We start from the raw sequence: 17499 nt of genomic DNA, 5'->3' as shown, positions 1-17499 counted from the left end.
TCTCAGTACGTAAGACACCAATAAACATGAGCTATTTCAGCGTAACTGCATGTTTGACTGCTGGAGTTTATGTTGTGCATCTGAAACCACATCAAAGCTGACATCATTTCATGAGCTCATGAAGGTACGTTCCTGCAGCAACACAAAATATTACTTTTGTGACTTTACTTTTTAGAGAGGAACTTTTCCGACATCATTTTCTATCTTCGTACCTTATGACAGGCTCGCATAATGTAGTCATTTACTGTCATATATTCGACCAAATATTTTAGTTTTAATTTATGTTTGCACCGTCTGTTTGACAGGAAGCCGTTTGCAGCAACAACAGATGAGTTACTTCGCGCTCTCTTCCTTTCTGACAGAGGAGATTATCTGTGGCAATGCATTCATTTTTGTCTTGATATAACTCTTAATAAACCATTGATTTGTCTATTTTGGAAAGATGGAACAAAGATTTTCTGATCTACTCAGTGATGCATTTTCAGGTAAGGAACAAGTTTTTGTATTGTGTTTTGTTTAGTTTTTCTACTATTTACAAAAGAGTAATTTTCAAATGATAATTTTGTTACAGAGACAACCGTTCCATCGTTTACTGATGAAGATTTGGACTTTGAGAATTTTAATTTTGATGAAAAGTTTGAAGTAGAGAAGACAGCCAACTCTCAAGAAAATTTACTAACAAAGGAAGCCAGGGCTCTGCACCAGGAAGCAACTGGTGAATCTACATTTTTGTCTGCCATGGAAACCAAAAATATATACATGGCTGAAAATGTTGATAAAGAGCAGTCTGATGATAATCACGATGACAAGGATTTTCAAAGTGTCAGGGTCAGTCTCTTGAGCATGGACAGAATATCGGAGGAAAATTACACGAGCTCAGATGGAGATTCTGAACAGGAAGGTTCTGTCTCCAGAGAAGATGAGGAGGATGAGGAAGAGGACAGAGGCACAGGAGAGAAACAGGGGGATTTGTTGATGTCAGTGTGCTGCGGCGACGAGATCTGCTATGGCAATAAAGAGGACAGGATCTTTGCTGAGGGACAACCTCTGTCCCAGGACGGTGCTGAAAACCCTCAAGTTAGAAACGAGGAACAAGGTGAGAGTGAGAGCGATGAGGAGGTGTCCTATTTTGGGCGAATCCCTGAACGTGGCGACGAGATGATGATAAAAGGTGATGGGGTTGAAGAGGATGAGCAAGAAAGGGAAGAAAACAAGCAAGAGGACTCATCGGATTCTGAGGATGATGGCATGAAAGTTGAACAAGAAGAAAATGCTCTTGCTCAGTGCTTTGAGCAGGAGGTTGAAAATCCTTACAGAAGTGAGCCTGGCACAGTCACTTTGGATTTTCCAGAAATATCAGTGCAAAATCTGCAGGATCTCATTGCTGAAGTTGATAGAGAGGAATATGTAGAGAAAATTAAGGATTTCTCGGGGGAGGAGCATCAAGAGGCTGGTGAGAGCTTTGCAGATTATCCCTCAGACTTCTCTTCATGTGAATATGTAGAAGAGGGAGTCAAAAATCAAGAAAGTAACTGCCAGTCAAATACCTTGCCTCATACATCCGGTTCAAATGCAAAACAGACCATCTGCCTGGAAGGAGAGGTGACGGATATAACATGGATGGGAAGAGAGGAGGACACTGATGAGGAAGGAGATGGGTATCTGTACAGCATAGATCTGGAGATGGATGCTGATAGGTTAATGAGCTTCAATGTGGCAGCTAAAGAAAAAGACGGAGGAAAATGTGAGAATGTGTTGAGCGATGCTGCTGTGACAGGGCGTGATGATGAAGGTGAGACAAGTGAGAGTGACTCCTACAGCTCCAGTGATGATGAGGTCCAAGAGAGGAGAAGAGACGAGGACTTCTTGGATAATACATGTCTGCGAGATCTTGAATACTACAAGACACTGGAGGAAAGTCGGCTTCACAGGGCGGACACTTCTGCATTTTCCAGGTGGAGCACCTCTGATGATCATCACATACACAACAACAGAGCGGATCAAGCAGACCTCAGCAAAAGCTGGGATTTCAACGTGTCAAAAACTGCTTCCATTCTGTCTGAGGACCTGTTAACCGCAGAAGACACAGAGACACCGGAAGCATCTCTTTCGGATGTGAGTCAGCGTCCTGCAGAAAACAGCAACAGCTACTCAGTGGTACAGAGAGAGGATAGCAAAACCCCAAGCCCCTCTTACCAGGGCTCCCTGGATGACAGCTTCTTCTTCAATACTGATGTTGAGGCCTCAGAAGTCACTGAGCAGGGACAGTTGGGAGATGACGAGTATGAAGAGGATAGGAACTGGGAACAAGAGCAGGAGAGAATCAAGGCTTTCTACAAGTTTTACAATGACAGTGATGGGGAGAATGAAAGAGAAGGTGAGTGTAGATGAGATGGATATATAGTCTTTGCCACAGAATAATATTAACAAGTGTTGCATGTATCCCACCATTCATCAGTTTCCATTTGTGCATTTTTAGAGAGGCGTATTAAAGTTCAGTTTTGTACAGATCCATTGTCTCAAGTCATTCACTATGAAACTGACAGGTAAGCAGAATTTCTTGTCCGTGTTAAACACTTTTGAACAATAACTACAACCTGAGCTCAACGGATCCAACCAGCACCCTTGTTTTCTTCCCCTTTTCTCAGCAGTGACAGAGATTCGCTAAGCAGCTCCATAGACAGGGAGGAGGATGTGAGCTCTGCAGAAACATCTGAAGTGAGAATATGAGCATTTGCATGTGGTCACATATGAGAACACACAAAACATGTACACATGTACACATTGTCTCAACTGCTTTTTCTGTGCTCAGGAACTAAGGGAGCCTGACGACAACCTGCAAATGTCACCTGCTTATGATCCTCCAGACATAGAGAGCGTGCCAGAGAGCGTGCCAGAGAGCATGCCAGAGAGCGTGCCAGAGAGCGTGCCAGAGAGCGTGCCAGAGACCAACACAAAAATCTGTACCAGAAAACACAAGGTGTGTGTTCACTGGCCATTATTGAACATTGATTTTGTTCTTTGTTCCTTTATTGTTTGGTTATTTGTACACCTCTGTCCTGTTTTTTCCCCCTGCAGTGTCTCGGCATGCTGAAGCTGACACTGAAAATGGGTCTGGTGATTGGGATGGGATTGCTGATGTTCCGAATGGGCACAGGCCAACCAGACTGGCTCAGCTTAGCATCATTCTTTGAGGGCTAAATATGCTTCCACATGATAAAAAAAAAAAAAAAAAAAAATCAAAAATAAAATTATGAATTTGTAAAAATGCAGTGTAAAGTGCTACATATTGAAAATTATGAACCATTACCTGTAATATGCAATATTGTGCTTAATAAAGATCGATCTTTGTTTAAAATGATACTGATGTATTTGTATGAACTTCAGATAAGTTGTCCTCTCATCAGAGCTAAATAAGCCTAAAACTAAGGCCTCTAATTGTACTGTATTTTTGTTGAATTAGTGATGAATAAGGGGCTGAAACAAGCCCCTAATGACCAGGAACAACAGTAAAATGCTGCTGCATGTTAATGCATCAGTAACAATGATTTATTAGTTTCTCTTGTTAAACTGTATTACAATTATTAATAGAATTAATGTCATTAAAATATGAAGATAATTATAATTAAACACCAAACAATAATATAACCATCTGGAAGGGGTCTTTCTGTATAATATGGACTCTAATTTTATTAACAATATTGTTGTACTCTTACTTGTTACTCTTTACTTGAAATAGGCAATGTTTACACCGTGGTATTACTATTTTTTAGATAATAATATCAGGAACATATTAAACACAAGCACAGGAGCATAAAAGGAGGATGGATATTTGATTTAGCATTAGTATTAGTGAGTATTAATATCAGCCTTCCGGTAGCGCTGCTTCGTTTCTGAAAAAGAAACCAGAGCAAAAGTAAAAGACACCATGAAGAAGAATTTGCCAAACGGAAATGACGTACGAGCTCACTGAAGGTGCGAATGTTTTTAATATCCAGCACAACAGACGAGGGCGGGTTCAAGCGTCTGCATATTCCCAGGACACCGGAGGGTCCGTCCCTGCTACCCGCGTAGCAAACCGAGCTCCCGCTCATTATCGGTGGGCGGAGTTAGCAGTGGTGTCTTTTTGCGAACTGAAACTACAGCTCAACCGAAACGACACAAAAATAACTCAACACCGAAGTCTGACGGCAAAAAAAGCGAAATAAAACAATGTCTTCGCTAAGTGGTAAATCTGCGCAGGAAATTAGCGACCTGTTGGATGAATATGGGATAAAGCACGGACCTGTGGTCGGTGAGAGGCTCTTATTGTTTACTTGTGCCCGCTTTGAATCAACGTCTATGCCAGTAAAGTTCACAGGCCTCCCCCTGCCTGTGTGAGTTTGCTCCTGTACTGTATCTGTGGTCATGTGTGTACATTTATTCATTATTCTTCAAATGGACGTTGTCTGTGATTCTTTTGTACTCAGAATCCACCAGAAGTCTGTATGAGAAGAAGCTGAAGGAGGCCATGACCAAAGGGAAAAGAGCAAGCTATAAACCATCGCCTGACAAGACTTACTACAGAGAAGAGGGTAACTGTCCCTATGTAGTCTCTGTTCTTTTACTCATGCTGGGCTAAAGAGCTTTTCTCAGTTGTTGAGGTGGAGGATATGTTGTGTATCTTGAGGAATAATTTGTGTTCAAACTTTTACTGAAGTTTGAAGAAACATGGTTTTAAAATATCTTGTTAAAAATTAAGGAGATGTGTGTATGTCTGACATTTATTAGCACTTTATAAGAAGGTTTACTTGTAACATATCACCTGTACATGTGCTCATTTGTGTTAATGTTCATACATCAGGATGGGGGGGTGGTGACAGTGAAACTGATTGTGGCGTGGTTGTTGGTGCCTATCTGGCTGGTTTGGGTATTTCTGAAACTGCTGATCCCCTGGGAGTTTCACAGTCTCTAGAGTTTACTGTGAATGGAAAAAACCTTGTTGATGAGAGGCCAGAGGACAATGGCCAGGCTAGTTGGAGCTTACAGAAAGGGTACTGTAACTCAAATAACCACTCTTTACAACTGTAGTAAACAGGAAAGTATCTCAAAATACACAGCACATCAAACCTTAAGACATATGAGCTACAACCGGATGGCTGAAGACTGGAAAAATGTAGCCTGGTCTGATGAATCTTGATTTCTGCTAAGCCACGCACATGGCAGGGTCAGAATCTTTGCATCAACTGCATGAATCCATGGACCCAACCTGCCTTGCGTCAACAGTCCATATTATCTTACCATATACCAATATTATGTCAGACAAATTCTATATTTTTCTCCACCATAAGATAAATAAGATATGCAAAGCCAAGAAAAGCAACCGAAAACATCTGTGCTTCTCTTTCGTTTAAATTGACAAGCGAGGATGTTCATCGGGTGATGAACATCCTCCTAACCACTGGAGTCAAAATGTTATTGAGCGGCAGTAACTGTTCTCAGGTGGGCGTCTCAGGTATTTCAAATGTACACTTGCTTTGACATACAGTGTGATGTTTATGTCTTTATTTCAGAGGAGGAAGTCACCTATGTTCACAGGACACCAGTAAGTATCATCCCGATCGAAAAACCTGTCATCATTATCAGCCCTGAAATTCCATATCAGTGCATCTTTGTCACTGGCAAATGTCACTGAAGTCCTCTGTTAACGCCTCCGTCCTACAGGCTCCTCACCTTACAGTTTGAATAGCCAATTTCTTAGAGGTTTTGTTTCCAGAATTTATCAACAAAATGGTCAAGTCAGTTGTATTTTATATAGGCCAAAATCCCATATGTCTGAACTGAAATATGAGTTAATACTCTTCTTTAAAAATCTGATTGAGGAGGGCATCACATGATGCAGATATACCGGTACATGTTTATTAATTGCAACAGTTAAAGCTATCAACCTTATAGGAATGGATTGTTTACATCAACACTCTTGTCAAATTTCAGTGCTTATTATCTCCCTGATTCCAATTTTGCAGGTCAGAAGTGAGGGTGCAGGAGACTATAGAGACAGGTCTGTTCTCCTTATCCTCTCCTGTTAGGTTCAACACCGATTCTTCTGTTGTCATCCTTTTCCTCTTTAATGTAATTAGAGAAGCAATTACAAATCAGTCTGATTAATAATTACTGTTTTCACCTGTCTAGTGGGCCTGCCATGAGCTCAAGACCAGGGTGGCCTGAGAGAGAATTTGAATATGAGTAAGTTACAGTTTTAGTAATTTGTTGTTGTCATCAAAATCAATGAGGGGCATACAAAACCTTCACATGTATACCTTTTATGTCGCTCTCTACAGGACATCCTACTCAGCGTACTCGAGGTCAAAACCTGAATACAGAGGAAGGAATTTTGTCAATGAGTAAGTGTATTTACACAAAGTTAATTGGTGCCATCAGCCATTTAGGTTCAAATTTGAAAATTTGTTCACATCACTTTTTTCCTCCTGCAGATGGGCTATGATACAAATTAGTTTTATATTTATATATATATATATATATATATATATATATATATATATATATATATATATAATAACATAGACTGTGCGTTTGACATTTTAAGTATATTTTGCTAATAATATTTTGATTATTAATATTTTTTACCCATAACAAAGCATTTTTATTCTGCTACAGTCATGCTACAGGTAAAGGATCTTAATACTACCTCCACCACTGATTGTTTAGTCCATAAAGTCAGTTCAGATGTCTAATTTTTTCAGACAAACAGTCTAAAACACAAAGATACAAGTGTGTAAAACGGAGAAAAGCAGCAAATCTCCACATCAGAAAAGCTGAAAACAGAGCATATTTGACCCCTTTTTTCTTGAAAAACAGCTTCTTCAATCAATTGATTGATTGTCAGATTTGTTATTTCTGTCAAAATTACACTTACTGCCCCAAGGGGGGCAGCACTGCAATTACATTCAGTTAAATCGTGGTAAATAAGATTGAAACAGAATGACTTTGAGTTCATGATGAAATCAGTATCACATTAGCTGACACTAAAGGGAGTGTCTGTGTTTGAGGTCAGATCAGGCTGACATATGTTTACTGCTAGTTCATGAGGGAGACTGTTAATTACGCACTGTTGCATAATTCCTCTAATTATTTTCCAGGCCCTACATGTACGACACAATGTCCACTTACAGAAATGCCCCCTTGAAATCAACGCCGATGAAATCCACTCAAGATGCTCCGAAGGCACCAAAGTCATCTCGCCTCATCCCACTGTGGGTTCAGTTTGTGTTCTTCCTGGCTGTGGCAGTGTTCCTCTACTTAGTTTTTTCCAGTATGGAGACAAATGAATCCCTCAAAGGAATTGAATGATTTGTTCTTTTGTTCATGTTCTGTTTACAGGGCTGTCACTTTATTACACATTTTAATACAAGGAATGTATTTTGGTTAATGCCTTTATTTTAGACATTGCTGAAATTGTTGTTTATGCAATATTTGTGTGTGTTATAATTGTAGTTGATTTGCTTGCTTATGCCTAAAGGTAAAATACATGATTGTCAGCAAGTACTACTAGAATAGATGAATGCTACTTCAAAAACACAAAATCCCTCTTCCTCTTACCTAGACTGCATCACTCTGTCTGTCCAGATAGTTTCAGTGTCGTCTGTGAAATTTTGTAGATGATCAAACACAGCTCGGCCCAGCATACGTGCACTCAGTGGGCTTTGGTTTATGGTGCTAAATGTGCAAAGAAATTACATTTTAAAAAGTCTTCAACATTTGATATCTACAAAAACTGACTGCTATTAAGAGAATTTGTGATTTTCCCAGATTTTAACTAACTTTTAGTTTCTGTGTCAAACTGCAGTTCAGTATCAAAGGTACCAGGAGGTAAGGTACCACTTCTTAAGTATACCAAAATTTTCCTTATTTCATTATATTCGTTATGGTGCTTGGTAATAAGGGTCTTATACAGTATATAATTCTGTGTATATTGGTAATAAAAATACTAACCAAATCCTGGTGGTTTATACACCCCTATGGCCCAACAATGGCTTCTTTGGTCAGTTATCAGAAGTAATTTTTATTAAAGTTCAGTTTTCAGACCAGCTGTAATTAAAGTGCCTCAGCAGTTTTATAGGAATAATTGGGATATAATTGTTAATGTTTTTTCACCGTTTAATAAATGGTTGTGGAAAAGTTTCATCTTGGGTAAAATCTGAGGCTACTACTGTTTTTCACAAGCTGTAATGTCATGTTTATACTTTCACTAGAATTAATTTTGAAATATCACACTTGTACTTGTCCAACCTTTACATCCTGTCGAGGTCAATGTTGTGAATTGTTTTGAATTTTCCTGTCATAATCCCATATATAAGAGTTTTAATAAGTAAACGTGTTAAGTCATTTATTCAGGGGCAAAAACTAAATTTAAACATTTAAATAATTGGGGGTGTAAAAGTAAATAAACTGTATGATGCATTATTGATAAAAACCTTTCTCCTTTTATGTATCAGAATCAGAATCAGTTTTATTGCCAAGTATGTTTTCACATACAAGGAATTTTTTCTGGTGATTGGTGCAATTGATCAGCAACAGTGGGGCTCTCTAGCCTTGTTGATGAGGCTAATAGCAGATGGGAAGAAGCTATTTTTGTGGCGAGAGGTTTTGGTCCTGAAGGACCGCAGCCTCCTGCCAGAGGGGAGTGTCTCAAAGAGTTTGTGTCCAGGGTGGGAGGAGTCAGCTACAATCTGATAAGTTTGATCTGATACTATAAATTACACAGTTCATGCAGTAACACATGTAAAGATAAAAAAAATAACATTGAAACAAGAAGCTCCAACAACAGCAACATTTTAATCAACTCTAGTTTCTACTTACACACTAAGTGCAGTACATGTAGTTAATAGCATAAGATGCATAGTAGGGTTACACTTAAAATACAAAAACTTCTTGTAATCCTTTAAGGATCATTGATCTGTGGAAGCAAGTACATAATAAGCTAGTGGAGCCTTTTAATAAATATAAAACAATGTTTTTGAACTGGATAAACACAGAAACCTGAGGAACCTATGTCACAGTTTCCCCAGTTTAGCTCTTTGTAGCAGATTTCCACACTATACATCTGGAGTCATGGCAGCAGTTAAGTCTGCATGAATCTGAAGTCCAGCCTGAACTAGGGATGCAACGATTATAGATTTTGATGGTACGTTTATAGTCCGAGGAATAATCATGGTTTCACGATTATTATGCATTCATTAATTTAACAAGACCACTGATGTATTATGTCACATGGGAATTCTTTTGAGATTTTAATGTGTTATTTATTGCTGCCTTTTGAAATAGAGAAATAATCCAGCAACCAAATAATACAGTACAAAATAATAAATAAAGATACAAAAAGTCTATCTCTCCCTTTGGAATTAAATGTAAGCGACCTTTGCTCTGCAAACATCCTTGTTAGTATTTCCCTTTTAAACAAAACAGATGGTGTCAGCAGTAGAGGTAGTCTTAGGCTAAAATTAACAAAAAAATCATGCCAAAATGAGTTTTGGAATTGTAGTTAACACTTAAGTTAATTTCTAATAGTTGAAATATTTATTTCAATTATTTTCATAAATTATTAAGTTCACTGATCTCCATTTATATTTAATTCCCTACCAACTCAATGTTTTATTCACTAACTTGCCACAAATTTAATTTAACTCAGTTGTTAGTATTACCTTTACATGGGTGTGTAAAGCTGTGTGGTAATCCCGCAGATGCTACATCAAGTTTGACATGTTTGTTTATTCTGACAGGTTTTGCACATAGGTGAGCCGGCATCTTACATAACTCCCTGGTCATTCTTGGCGTATCCAAAACGCTCCCACACTAACATCAGGCGTTTCTTCGGTGGATATAAAGTTTTGCTGCTTGGTCCCTCTGCCATTGTTAAGATAATGTAACGTTAAAGTCTCCCTCTTCACTCTCTTGATAAGCGCAGCACTTTAAGCTGGTGCGCCACTAGTGTAACTTTGTTTTAGTTCAGTTGCGCCAAATGTCCTTTTGTGTAGCTGAGCCTTTACAATTTACATAAGCGTTTTAAAGTGTGGTTAATAGTGAAACCAGTTAATCGCTGCATCCCTAACCTGAACTACTACTGACTTTGAACTGGACATAGTTTCTACTGTCTATCAGTCCTCTGTGGCCATTATCTTACATCTCACCTTAACACAATGCTTAGTAGCCAATCATATCCATTGTTCCCTGCAGTGCCACAAACCTGAAGTTTGGTTAGAAAGAAAACTGCAGTACAGTCCTAGGTCTATGTTAGTGTCAAGTCAAAGCTGTGCCTCATCCAGACTGTACTGAACTGGGTTGAGCTGCTGCCTTTTCCAAAGGTGTGGTGGATGACCAACCAAGCTGTTTGGTTCTGTATTGCGTCCCCTGCCATCTCAATCCATTTAGGACATGGTGTGAGTCTTCTGGCTTTCCACTCACTAGTGATTCTGCTAGAAAGGAGAAACACAAAATGCTCTACTTTAATTCACTACTCTTGCACGATTAAGAATATGGATATAGACAAGTATTCATCCTTTTTAAACAAGACATGCAACAAGACAAAACTGGTGCACCCATTTGGTTTTAGAATTAGTTAAATGCAGACGACCCATGTGTAGTCAAGGAGTTTCATTTAATTTGAGATTAAATACACCTGAAACTAGAAGGAAACTTTTAGTGAGTCAATATCATGGCAAAACCTACACAATAAAAACAAAAGAACACTCCAAGCTACACACAAAAAGGTAATTGAAAAGCACAAGTCAGGAGATTGATACAAAATATTAAATCCCCTTGGATTTATTGTTGCAAAACCATAAAACATGAAAACTTACAAGTGTGGTAAATACTTTTTATATACTGTGCAAGAATCATGAACTTCGATACTTTTCTTACCTATCTGCTGCCTGCATATCCCGTCATAGCTTGTTAATTGATAAGGCAACATAAGTGTTGTCCACACCTGTAAAAAGAAGCACACTTAATAAAACATACAGTGTATGCCCAGCCTTATTATCATGGGTACACATACAGGATGCTGTCTAAAAATTACATCCCTTTCTACAGTATAAATGCAATATAAATAAAAAAAAGAGAAAAAAAAAGAAAACAAAGGAACTTACAGGTTCTGGTCTCTCGCTCCAGTTCAGAGGGCTTCTTCTCCTTGTTACACAGTACCTTGGCCACAATGATTATAATAATGACAGCTACGACAAATGTCAGGCCAGACACAAGCCAGCTGATCACCATTGGACTCAGTACTGGATCTGGGTCTGGGGGTCAGAGGAGTTATCTGTAAGTTTCCATAGATGGAATTTCATGTACTGCTGCAACTAACTATCAAGTTGAAGTACACTTGCAAACAAGTGAAACATAAAATCTGTACAGTGAACAACTGTCAGGAAACCCTACATAGAAGCTATCTGATGTAAAATTAATATTAATATTATGGTATCGTAATGTTTTTTAACCATTCGGATTTCCAGCACACACCACACACAACACTTTTCTTCATATCTCTATGGTCTATAATATTATCAGTTTTCACCTCTTATGGCTATAGGCAAGGGCTGGCTTTCTCTGGAGACAAAGGTTCGTCCACCCAGCTGGACCCGATACAGGCAGTAGTAGTAGCCCTCATTAGAGCTCTGGGCGTTGGGAAAGGTAAAAGTGACAGATGGGGTGAGGGCAGGCAGGGACTGGCGCACTGTGCCGTTGGAGCGAATCAGACGCAGCTGGAAGGAACCTCCAGGGTACTGCTGCGGGGTGGAGCAGGTGATATTAAAACTGTGGCCTTTGATGACGGAACCAGCCGGGGCCTCAGTGGACGTGTTGTACCAGTGCTGGGGAGTCAAAAGTTCCACTGTGATAAGACAAAAAAAAATAAAAAATAGAATTACAGCCTCGCGATTGTATGCCTCCACCACTCTAGTTTAAGATTACATCCCAGTCATACAAAATTTCAACCATTTGTGTGAAATTTTGTCATAATTGCTGTGTTAAGTCTTGAGTAATGGCTAAAAAGTGTTTTGTCAGGTCACACTGACCTTGACCTTTGACTTTTGACCACCAAAGTCTAATCAGTTCATCCTTGAGTCCAAGTGAATATTTGTGCCATATCTAAAGGGATTTCCTTGAGGTGTTCTCGAGATATTGCATTCAAAATGCCAAAATCATGTTTTGTAAGATCTCCTTGACCTTGACCTTTGACCACCAAAATCTAATCAGTTTGTTCTTAAGTCCTATGAAATGTTTTTACCAAGCTCCCTCAAGGGATTACGGAGATATTGTGTTCACAAGGCCAAAACCTTTTTTTGTAGTCACCGTGACCTTAACCTTTGACCACCAAGAGCTTATCAGTTCATCCTTGAGTCCAAGTGGACATTTGTACCAGATTTGAAGAAGTTCCTTGGAGGCGTTACTGAGATATCGTGTTCACAAGGCCAAAACCGTGTTTTGTGAGGTCGCCACAACCTCGACCTTTGACCAACAAAATCTAATCAGTTCATCTTTGAGTCCAATTGAACGTTTGTACCAAATGTCAAGAAGTTTTGTCAAGACGGTACTGAAATATATGGGTATGAATAAAAAGGAATTCCATAGGTTATTGAAGGTAATTCAGGACAGACTCAAAACGTGTTGATTCAGTTGTGACCTGATTTGGGTCTAAACCATATTATAACCACAATTTTCCTCAAAATCCACATTTTTTTATTATAAAATATTTTAAAATAAGACATCAGCCATCTCTGTTGACTCAAGATTTCTGCAAATCCAAAAGCAGTGACAATGGGCTCAGATGCAGACTGCCAGCTTTTTGGAAGTGTCACCCACATCTCACAGTCTTCTTCAGCAAATGAAGCTGGCAAAGGTGTCATCATGTGACATTCTTTGGCTCAAGAAGATAGTAAAATGCAATTGAAAACTAAATACACATTTAAGTGTAGATTAATTTTTTACACACACTATTCCCGAAGATCAACATTGAATTTCCAGTGCTCAAAACCAAAGTTTCAGATGTGCTCTAAGTTAAGAGTAAAGACATTTAGTAAAAATTGAACCAAACCAGATTCGAGAGACTTAAGAGAAATTAAAATCCAATGTGCTGCAAACCCATTATGCTGAGTCAGCCAGGGAATCAAATGTCTAATATAGCTTGCACAACAAAACCATGTGCAATGAGAATCGGGATTGGCACAATAAAGTTAAATGGTATGATAGAGTTACTGTGGATTAGAAAATGTGGTTATGACTCACCCACAGTGATGTTGATGGAGTTGCTGGGTGGAGAGCTGAGCAGCTGAGAAGGAAAGCCGCTCTTGATCCTATACCGACAACTGTAGCTGCCCTGGTGGAAAGTCTCTATGTCAGACAGGGTGAGCTCCACTCTGGTCTGGGTCTGGTCAGCCCTCTGTGTAACCAGCGGTGTGGACACTCCAGCCTTGTACAGGTGGAAGTCACTGAGGTGGTGACCAAGGAGAACACTGCAGCCAAAGCGAACAGCCTCCCCAGGTGAGAACACAGTGTGAGGTGACAGCAGGGTGAGTGTGGGCGTAAAAAGGGTACCTGTGAGAAAAGACAGGTTTATCACAAAATGTGAGGATGATCCAATGCGCCGTATTCTTCAGCTTATCAATAAATATGCTGACATGCAGGCTATTCTGAATACTAGCCTAGTGTTCCAGGTACCCAATGATCTCACTGTACAATCCTACTTCGGCATTTTGTTGTTATCCTGTTCCTTAAAAAATGTATTTCTCTGCCCTGCCCACCTATCACCATACCAAACAGAGGAAGGACATTTGCATTTATTCAGTTGGCATAAGCTTTTGTCCAAAATGACATACAATTGAAGTACAATCCAAGAGATGAAGGAGAAGCCATCAAGACAATTTTGAGAAGGAAAAACATACATAGCAAAGGAGAAAATTAGGTGTCTAAGCACTCTTGCGCGGGCATGTGGCTAGCCGTACATTCACCTGTCTTTGGATGGATGGATGGATGCTCTTGTGAGATAACAAATATACATACCTCAGTTTTCCAGATCATTTCTATGTATTCCAGACATTTGTCTGAATTATGATGTTTGGGATTTATAATGTTCAGGTTACTCTACACAGGATTTAGCGTTGACACGTACTAGCTGATCCTGATTGCTCAAGTGTCAGTGTAATTGGAGCCAATGGTAACATCAGCTGCCATGTCTTCTATGTACTAAGGTGAGCATTTCATAGCGTCTATGAATCAACACAATAGAAATCACTCAGTCAACCATCTGGCAGTACACCTTGGTAGAGACTAGAGTCTCACCTGAGCATTTCACCCCTGCATCATTCTCATGGGTGCAGTAGGAGTTGCTGTGGAGGACAACAGCACAGCGCGTCAAACTGAACTCATGCCCAGTGCACTGGACATGCCGTAGCCAGATCTCTCCTCTGCCTGCACCAAATGCTGCTCCATGAAGGGCAGATTCAGCTAAGCCACAGTCCAGCTCCGAGCACACCACATCAGCCTCCCGGAGGTCCCAGTCATGGTCGCAAACTGTCCCCCACTGGTCATGGCGGAGTACCTCAACTCTCCCAGAACACTTGTTTTCCCCATCTACTAGTCTGACCCCACCTGTGGACCAGTGAAAAATTATCTTAAGATGCATGGACTTACAATATACAAGTGGTGAGATTACTTTTGTTTTTATATTTCTCAATGGCTCCATCATAGTCATCTCTGTGAATTAAACATAAAACCACTGAGTCTGAATTTTAAAGAGTAGATGAAGTGCTTTGGCGTCAGGCTTCTGAACATGCCTCAATCAAGTGTGGAAAATGCTGAGAATGCAGCAGGTCTAAAGCAAACCAGACTTACCAAAGGCATTAACTCCATCCCATAGAGCACCTAACAGGCCTGTGAGGACATCATAAACATGAGATTATTTTCAAACAAAAACAGATAAAAATCCATTCAAAATGTCAACAATAGCAGCTATTTTCACTCAGTTGGCAGTCTTTGAGGTACACTTAACACTAGCCAAATTAATGCCATCTAATACAACAGTCCTGTAATTAATGAATCTTTATCTTTATGTTCAGATCAGTTGGAACAGCTGTATTGCATATCATTGAGAGATGTTTCTAATAGGTTGTTAACCACATTTAGCTTTACTTAGAAATTAGGCTGAACTGCATATTATAACACTTGTCAGTTTAACAAACTACAGCCTCCTAAATGACCATCCAGTTGATTCAGCGCCTTTCTAATCTTCATGAGTATCCTAGCTTATGCATTGCAGAGTGGTGTTATACTTCTATAACTTTAGCAAGGTATTCTAAAGTATGTTTACATGTAACCAACAGGTCTACATTTAAAGCTAACTAAAGAGAAGCGGTTCTCGTAATGTTAATTAACGATATAAAACAAAATTTAAGTCATAATTTCAAGATAATGTCTTGGAAGTCACACATGCCAGACACCACTGCTACTCTTTTCTGAAGGTGAATGTAATGTAGTAACCCTTACGGTTATTCTATTGCATAATAAGGTACCTAGCTGGTCCTGCCTCAGACCTAGCTAGCTGACAAACGAGCTGAGTTAACCGCTATTAGCTGCCTTGACTCACCTGTTAAAAGGATGTGGAGGAATCTCAGCATCGTCCCCCTCACCTTTCCATCAGACGGCCGGGGGGTAAGGTGGCCCGTTGTCCCGGTGATGGTGCCGACAGTCGTTCAAAGGCAGCGACCGCACAAGACATTAGCTGGCTTGTGTCGCGCTGGAAACACTTGGATTGGCTAACTGAACTAGGAGCTAACGGCTAAGCAACTTTGACCAACCTACACTTAACGGCGCGGGTGTAAGTTAGTTTTAGGCATTGTCAATAGCCAATAGTTTAGATTAAAAAAAATAATAATACTAAAATTGAATTCTTGTCTCGAAACCAAGTGAGGCTGTGGGGGACTCTCACAACGGCGAGACGTCCAGGGGACTGTTGGGACAGCGCAGGGTAAGCTACATGCCGTCAGGCCGCCGTTCTCACGTCAGTAGTCCAGCAGTTTATCCCATGAATCCCGGCGCTGAGACGTTCTCCCTGCGGCAGACAGAGGTCACTACACCGCCGCAGCGATGCATTTAACCCTCTAGCTTCCTCTCTATGGAGGATCACGACTTTACGCAGGGGCGTAGCCAAAAATCCTGGGACATACAAAGTCATGTACGTATCTTAAAATGATGCTGCGGTGGAGGACCATGAGGGGTGGAAACAACAGGAATTAACTGATAGAATTGGAAGAGATAAAAATGCGTGTGAACATTTTCATCACTTCCATGGGAATTTGCTCACTTCGCTTTGACTGGTTTGTAAGCCAGCCTTGGTTTCTGTTCTGTGGTATTGAAAGGCTTTTTATTTTATCTAACCTCAGACTGTCTTGAATTATTTATTTTTTGACCCTTTAATGTGTTAAATCAAATGACCGCACAGCAAATCTGAAGTCAAATAATATTTCACCACAGGATAACTGTATAGAGTACCACTTTCTTATAAATCAGCCTTTACAATAGGTTTTTAAGTTGTAACTGATGGCTGTATTAATGGCTAATACATCATTTACCAACACTTACCAATACAAACAGGCATTAAAGGAGAGATTTTCAAGTCTATCTTAATGCAATAATGACAAACCCATATGTAGGTTGAAAGCATTACTGGTCACTCTATTTGTTCCTCCTGTACACACTGGCTGCAAAGACACCCCCGCTTTAATCCACAGTCCTTGTTTTGTGTAAAATGCTTCCGAAAGTTCAGCTGAAGCTAATGATACAAGTCTGCACTCTGAGTTAGCTAAACCAAGTGGATGTCTTCTGCATAATCATTATGAATTTTGCAATTAATAGTTCTGTTTATATTTATGCATCATTTAGGTCTTTGTGTACAAATTTGCCTTTAATTTGGCATTGAACATAATATTTTTATGTTAATCATGGTCATAAAACCCTGATCACTGTGGGTTTACGATACCCTGTGCGCATTTCAGAGAGATTAAGATTAAAGTTCATCAAGTTATTGTTGACATTACTGTTCAGAAATTTAACACCAACACAAGATGTCTCATTTCCATGTAAAACCCTTTAGTCATGAGCGTGTTCTTCCTTGTTAGGGAGGACAATGTGGGTAAATCAACCAAAACCAGAGCAGGAGGAAGACATTTTTGCTGAATGATGCCTGACTGTTAAAATGGTTTCACACATCAAGTGACTTACTTACATATTTTCCTTTTCATATCATTTTCCTGTCATACATGACTTGGCTTTCCAGCAGCCCAGGGTGGCTTTTTTATTTTCCTCTTCCTGTATTATGACCAAATATGCTTACATACATATGCATCATATTATTGCTTTATTTATGTTCATGTCGTGGAAGGCCTGCGACATCAAAGGAATTTAGCAAAATACAGAAGAAATCTTCAAAACCTGCTTCAGTCTGAAAGAGAC

General features: G+C 39.6%; 3 protein-coding genes across 5 annotated transcripts; 2 read left to right on the top strand and 1 right to left on the bottom strand.

The window, feature by feature from the left end:
• Positions 1-31: 31 nt before the first annotated feature.
• Positions 32-3358, top strand: LOC139620438 (protein starmaker). 2 transcript variants are annotated; one of them, XM_071475983.1, is made up of 7 exons: positions 32-124; positions 306-485; positions 572-2377; positions 2480-2546; positions 2649-2718; positions 2813-2980; positions 3079-3358. In XM_071475983.1, exons 2-7 carry the CDS (start codon positions 443-445, stop codon positions 3199-3201), a joined length of 2277 nt encoding a protein of 758 aa, XP_071332084.1. In that variant the 5' UTR covers positions 32-124; positions 306-442; the 3' UTR covers positions 3202-3358. The 2 variants fall into 2 exon arrangements, with proteins under 2 accessions (XP_071332084.1, XP_071332085.1); XM_071475984.1 differs by lacking the exon at positions 32-124 and having other exon boundaries at positions 299-485; positions 2652-2718; positions 3079-3337.
• A 726-nt stretch (positions 3359-4084) lies between these two features.
• On the top strand, positions 4085-8184 carry LOC139620437 (uncharacterized). The gene is made up of 7 exons (XM_071475982.1): positions 4085-4294; positions 4470-4574; positions 5553-5584; positions 6006-6040; positions 6172-6225; positions 6321-6383; positions 7140-8184. The coding sequence occupies exons 1-7, from the start codon at positions 4213-4215 to the stop codon at positions 7348-7350; spliced, it is 582 nt and encodes a 193-aa protein (XP_071332083.1). The 5' UTR covers positions 4085-4212; the 3' UTR covers positions 7351-8184.
• Positions 8185-8816: 632 nt separating this feature from the next.
• LOC139620434 (galectin-3-binding protein) lies at positions 8817-16059 on the bottom strand. 2 transcript variants are annotated; one of them, XM_071475976.1, is made up of 8 exons: positions 15635-16059; positions 14884-14922; positions 14332-14640; positions 13279-13587; positions 11570-11884; positions 11145-11294; positions 10918-10984; positions 8817-10472 (listed from the first exon to the last, which is right to left on the bottom strand). In XM_071475976.1, the coding sequence occupies exons 1-7, from the start codon at positions 15663-15665 to the stop codon at positions 10941-10943; spliced, it is 1197 nt and encodes a 398-aa protein (XP_071332077.1). In that variant the 5' UTR covers positions 15666-16059; the 3' UTR covers positions 8817-10472; positions 10918-10940. The 2 variants fall into 2 exon arrangements, with proteins under 2 accessions (XP_071332077.1, XP_071332079.1); XM_071475978.1 differs by having other exon boundaries at positions 10332-10469; positions 15635-15807.
• Positions 16060-17499: the final 1440 nt, after the last annotated feature.

This window comes from Trachinotus anak, unplaced genomic scaffold (genome assembly GCF_046630095.1).
Source record: "Trachinotus anak isolate AG129_WGS33_773 ecotype Australia unplaced genomic scaffold, CSIRO_AGI_Tana_v1 ptg000004l, whole genome shotgun sequence".
NCBI lineage: Eukaryota > Metazoa > Chordata > Actinopteri > Carangiformes > Carangidae > Trachinotus > Trachinotus anak.
Note: the sequence above shows the minus strand (reverse complement) of the source record. Positions and strands in the feature narration are given on the sequence as shown.

Bases quoted from the DNA above. Each gene is read 5' to 3' on its own strand.
- LOC139620438 (XM_071475983.1), top strand. From the start codon at position 443: ATGGAACAAAGATTTTCTGATCTACTCAGTGATGCATTTTCAG. The intron at 2,378-2,479 runs GTGAGTGTAGAT...GTGCATTTTTAG, and splicing joins TGGGGAGAATGAAAGAGAAG to AGAGGCGTATTAAAGTTCAG. The intron at 2,719-2,812 runs GTGAGAATATGA...TTCTGTGCTCAG, and splicing joins GCTCTGCAGAAACATCTGAA to GAACTAAGGGAGCCTGACGA.
- LOC139620437 (XM_071475982.1), top strand. From the start codon at position 4,213: ATGTCTTCGCTAAGTGGTAAATCTGCGCAGGAAATTAGCGACCTGTTG. The intron at 6,226-6,320 runs GTAAGTTACAGT...CGCTCTCTACAG, and splicing joins GAGAGAGAATTTGAATATGA to GACATCCTACTCAGCGTACT. The intron at 6,384-7,139 runs GTAAGTGTATTT...ATTATTTTCCAG, and splicing joins GGAAGGAATTTTGTCAATGA to GCCCTACATGTACGACACAA.
- LOC139620434 (XM_071475976.1), bottom strand. From the start codon at position 15,665: ATGCTGAGATTCCTCCACATCCTTTTAACAG. The intron at 13,588-14,331 runs GTGAGACTCTAG...CTTTTCTCACAG, and splicing joins TGCAGGGGTGAAATGCTCAG to GTACCCTTTTTACGCCCACA. The intron at 10,985-11,144 runs GTAAGTTCCTTT...TTCTTTTTACAG, and splicing joins GGAGCGAGAGACCAGAACCT to GTGTGGACAACACTTATGTT.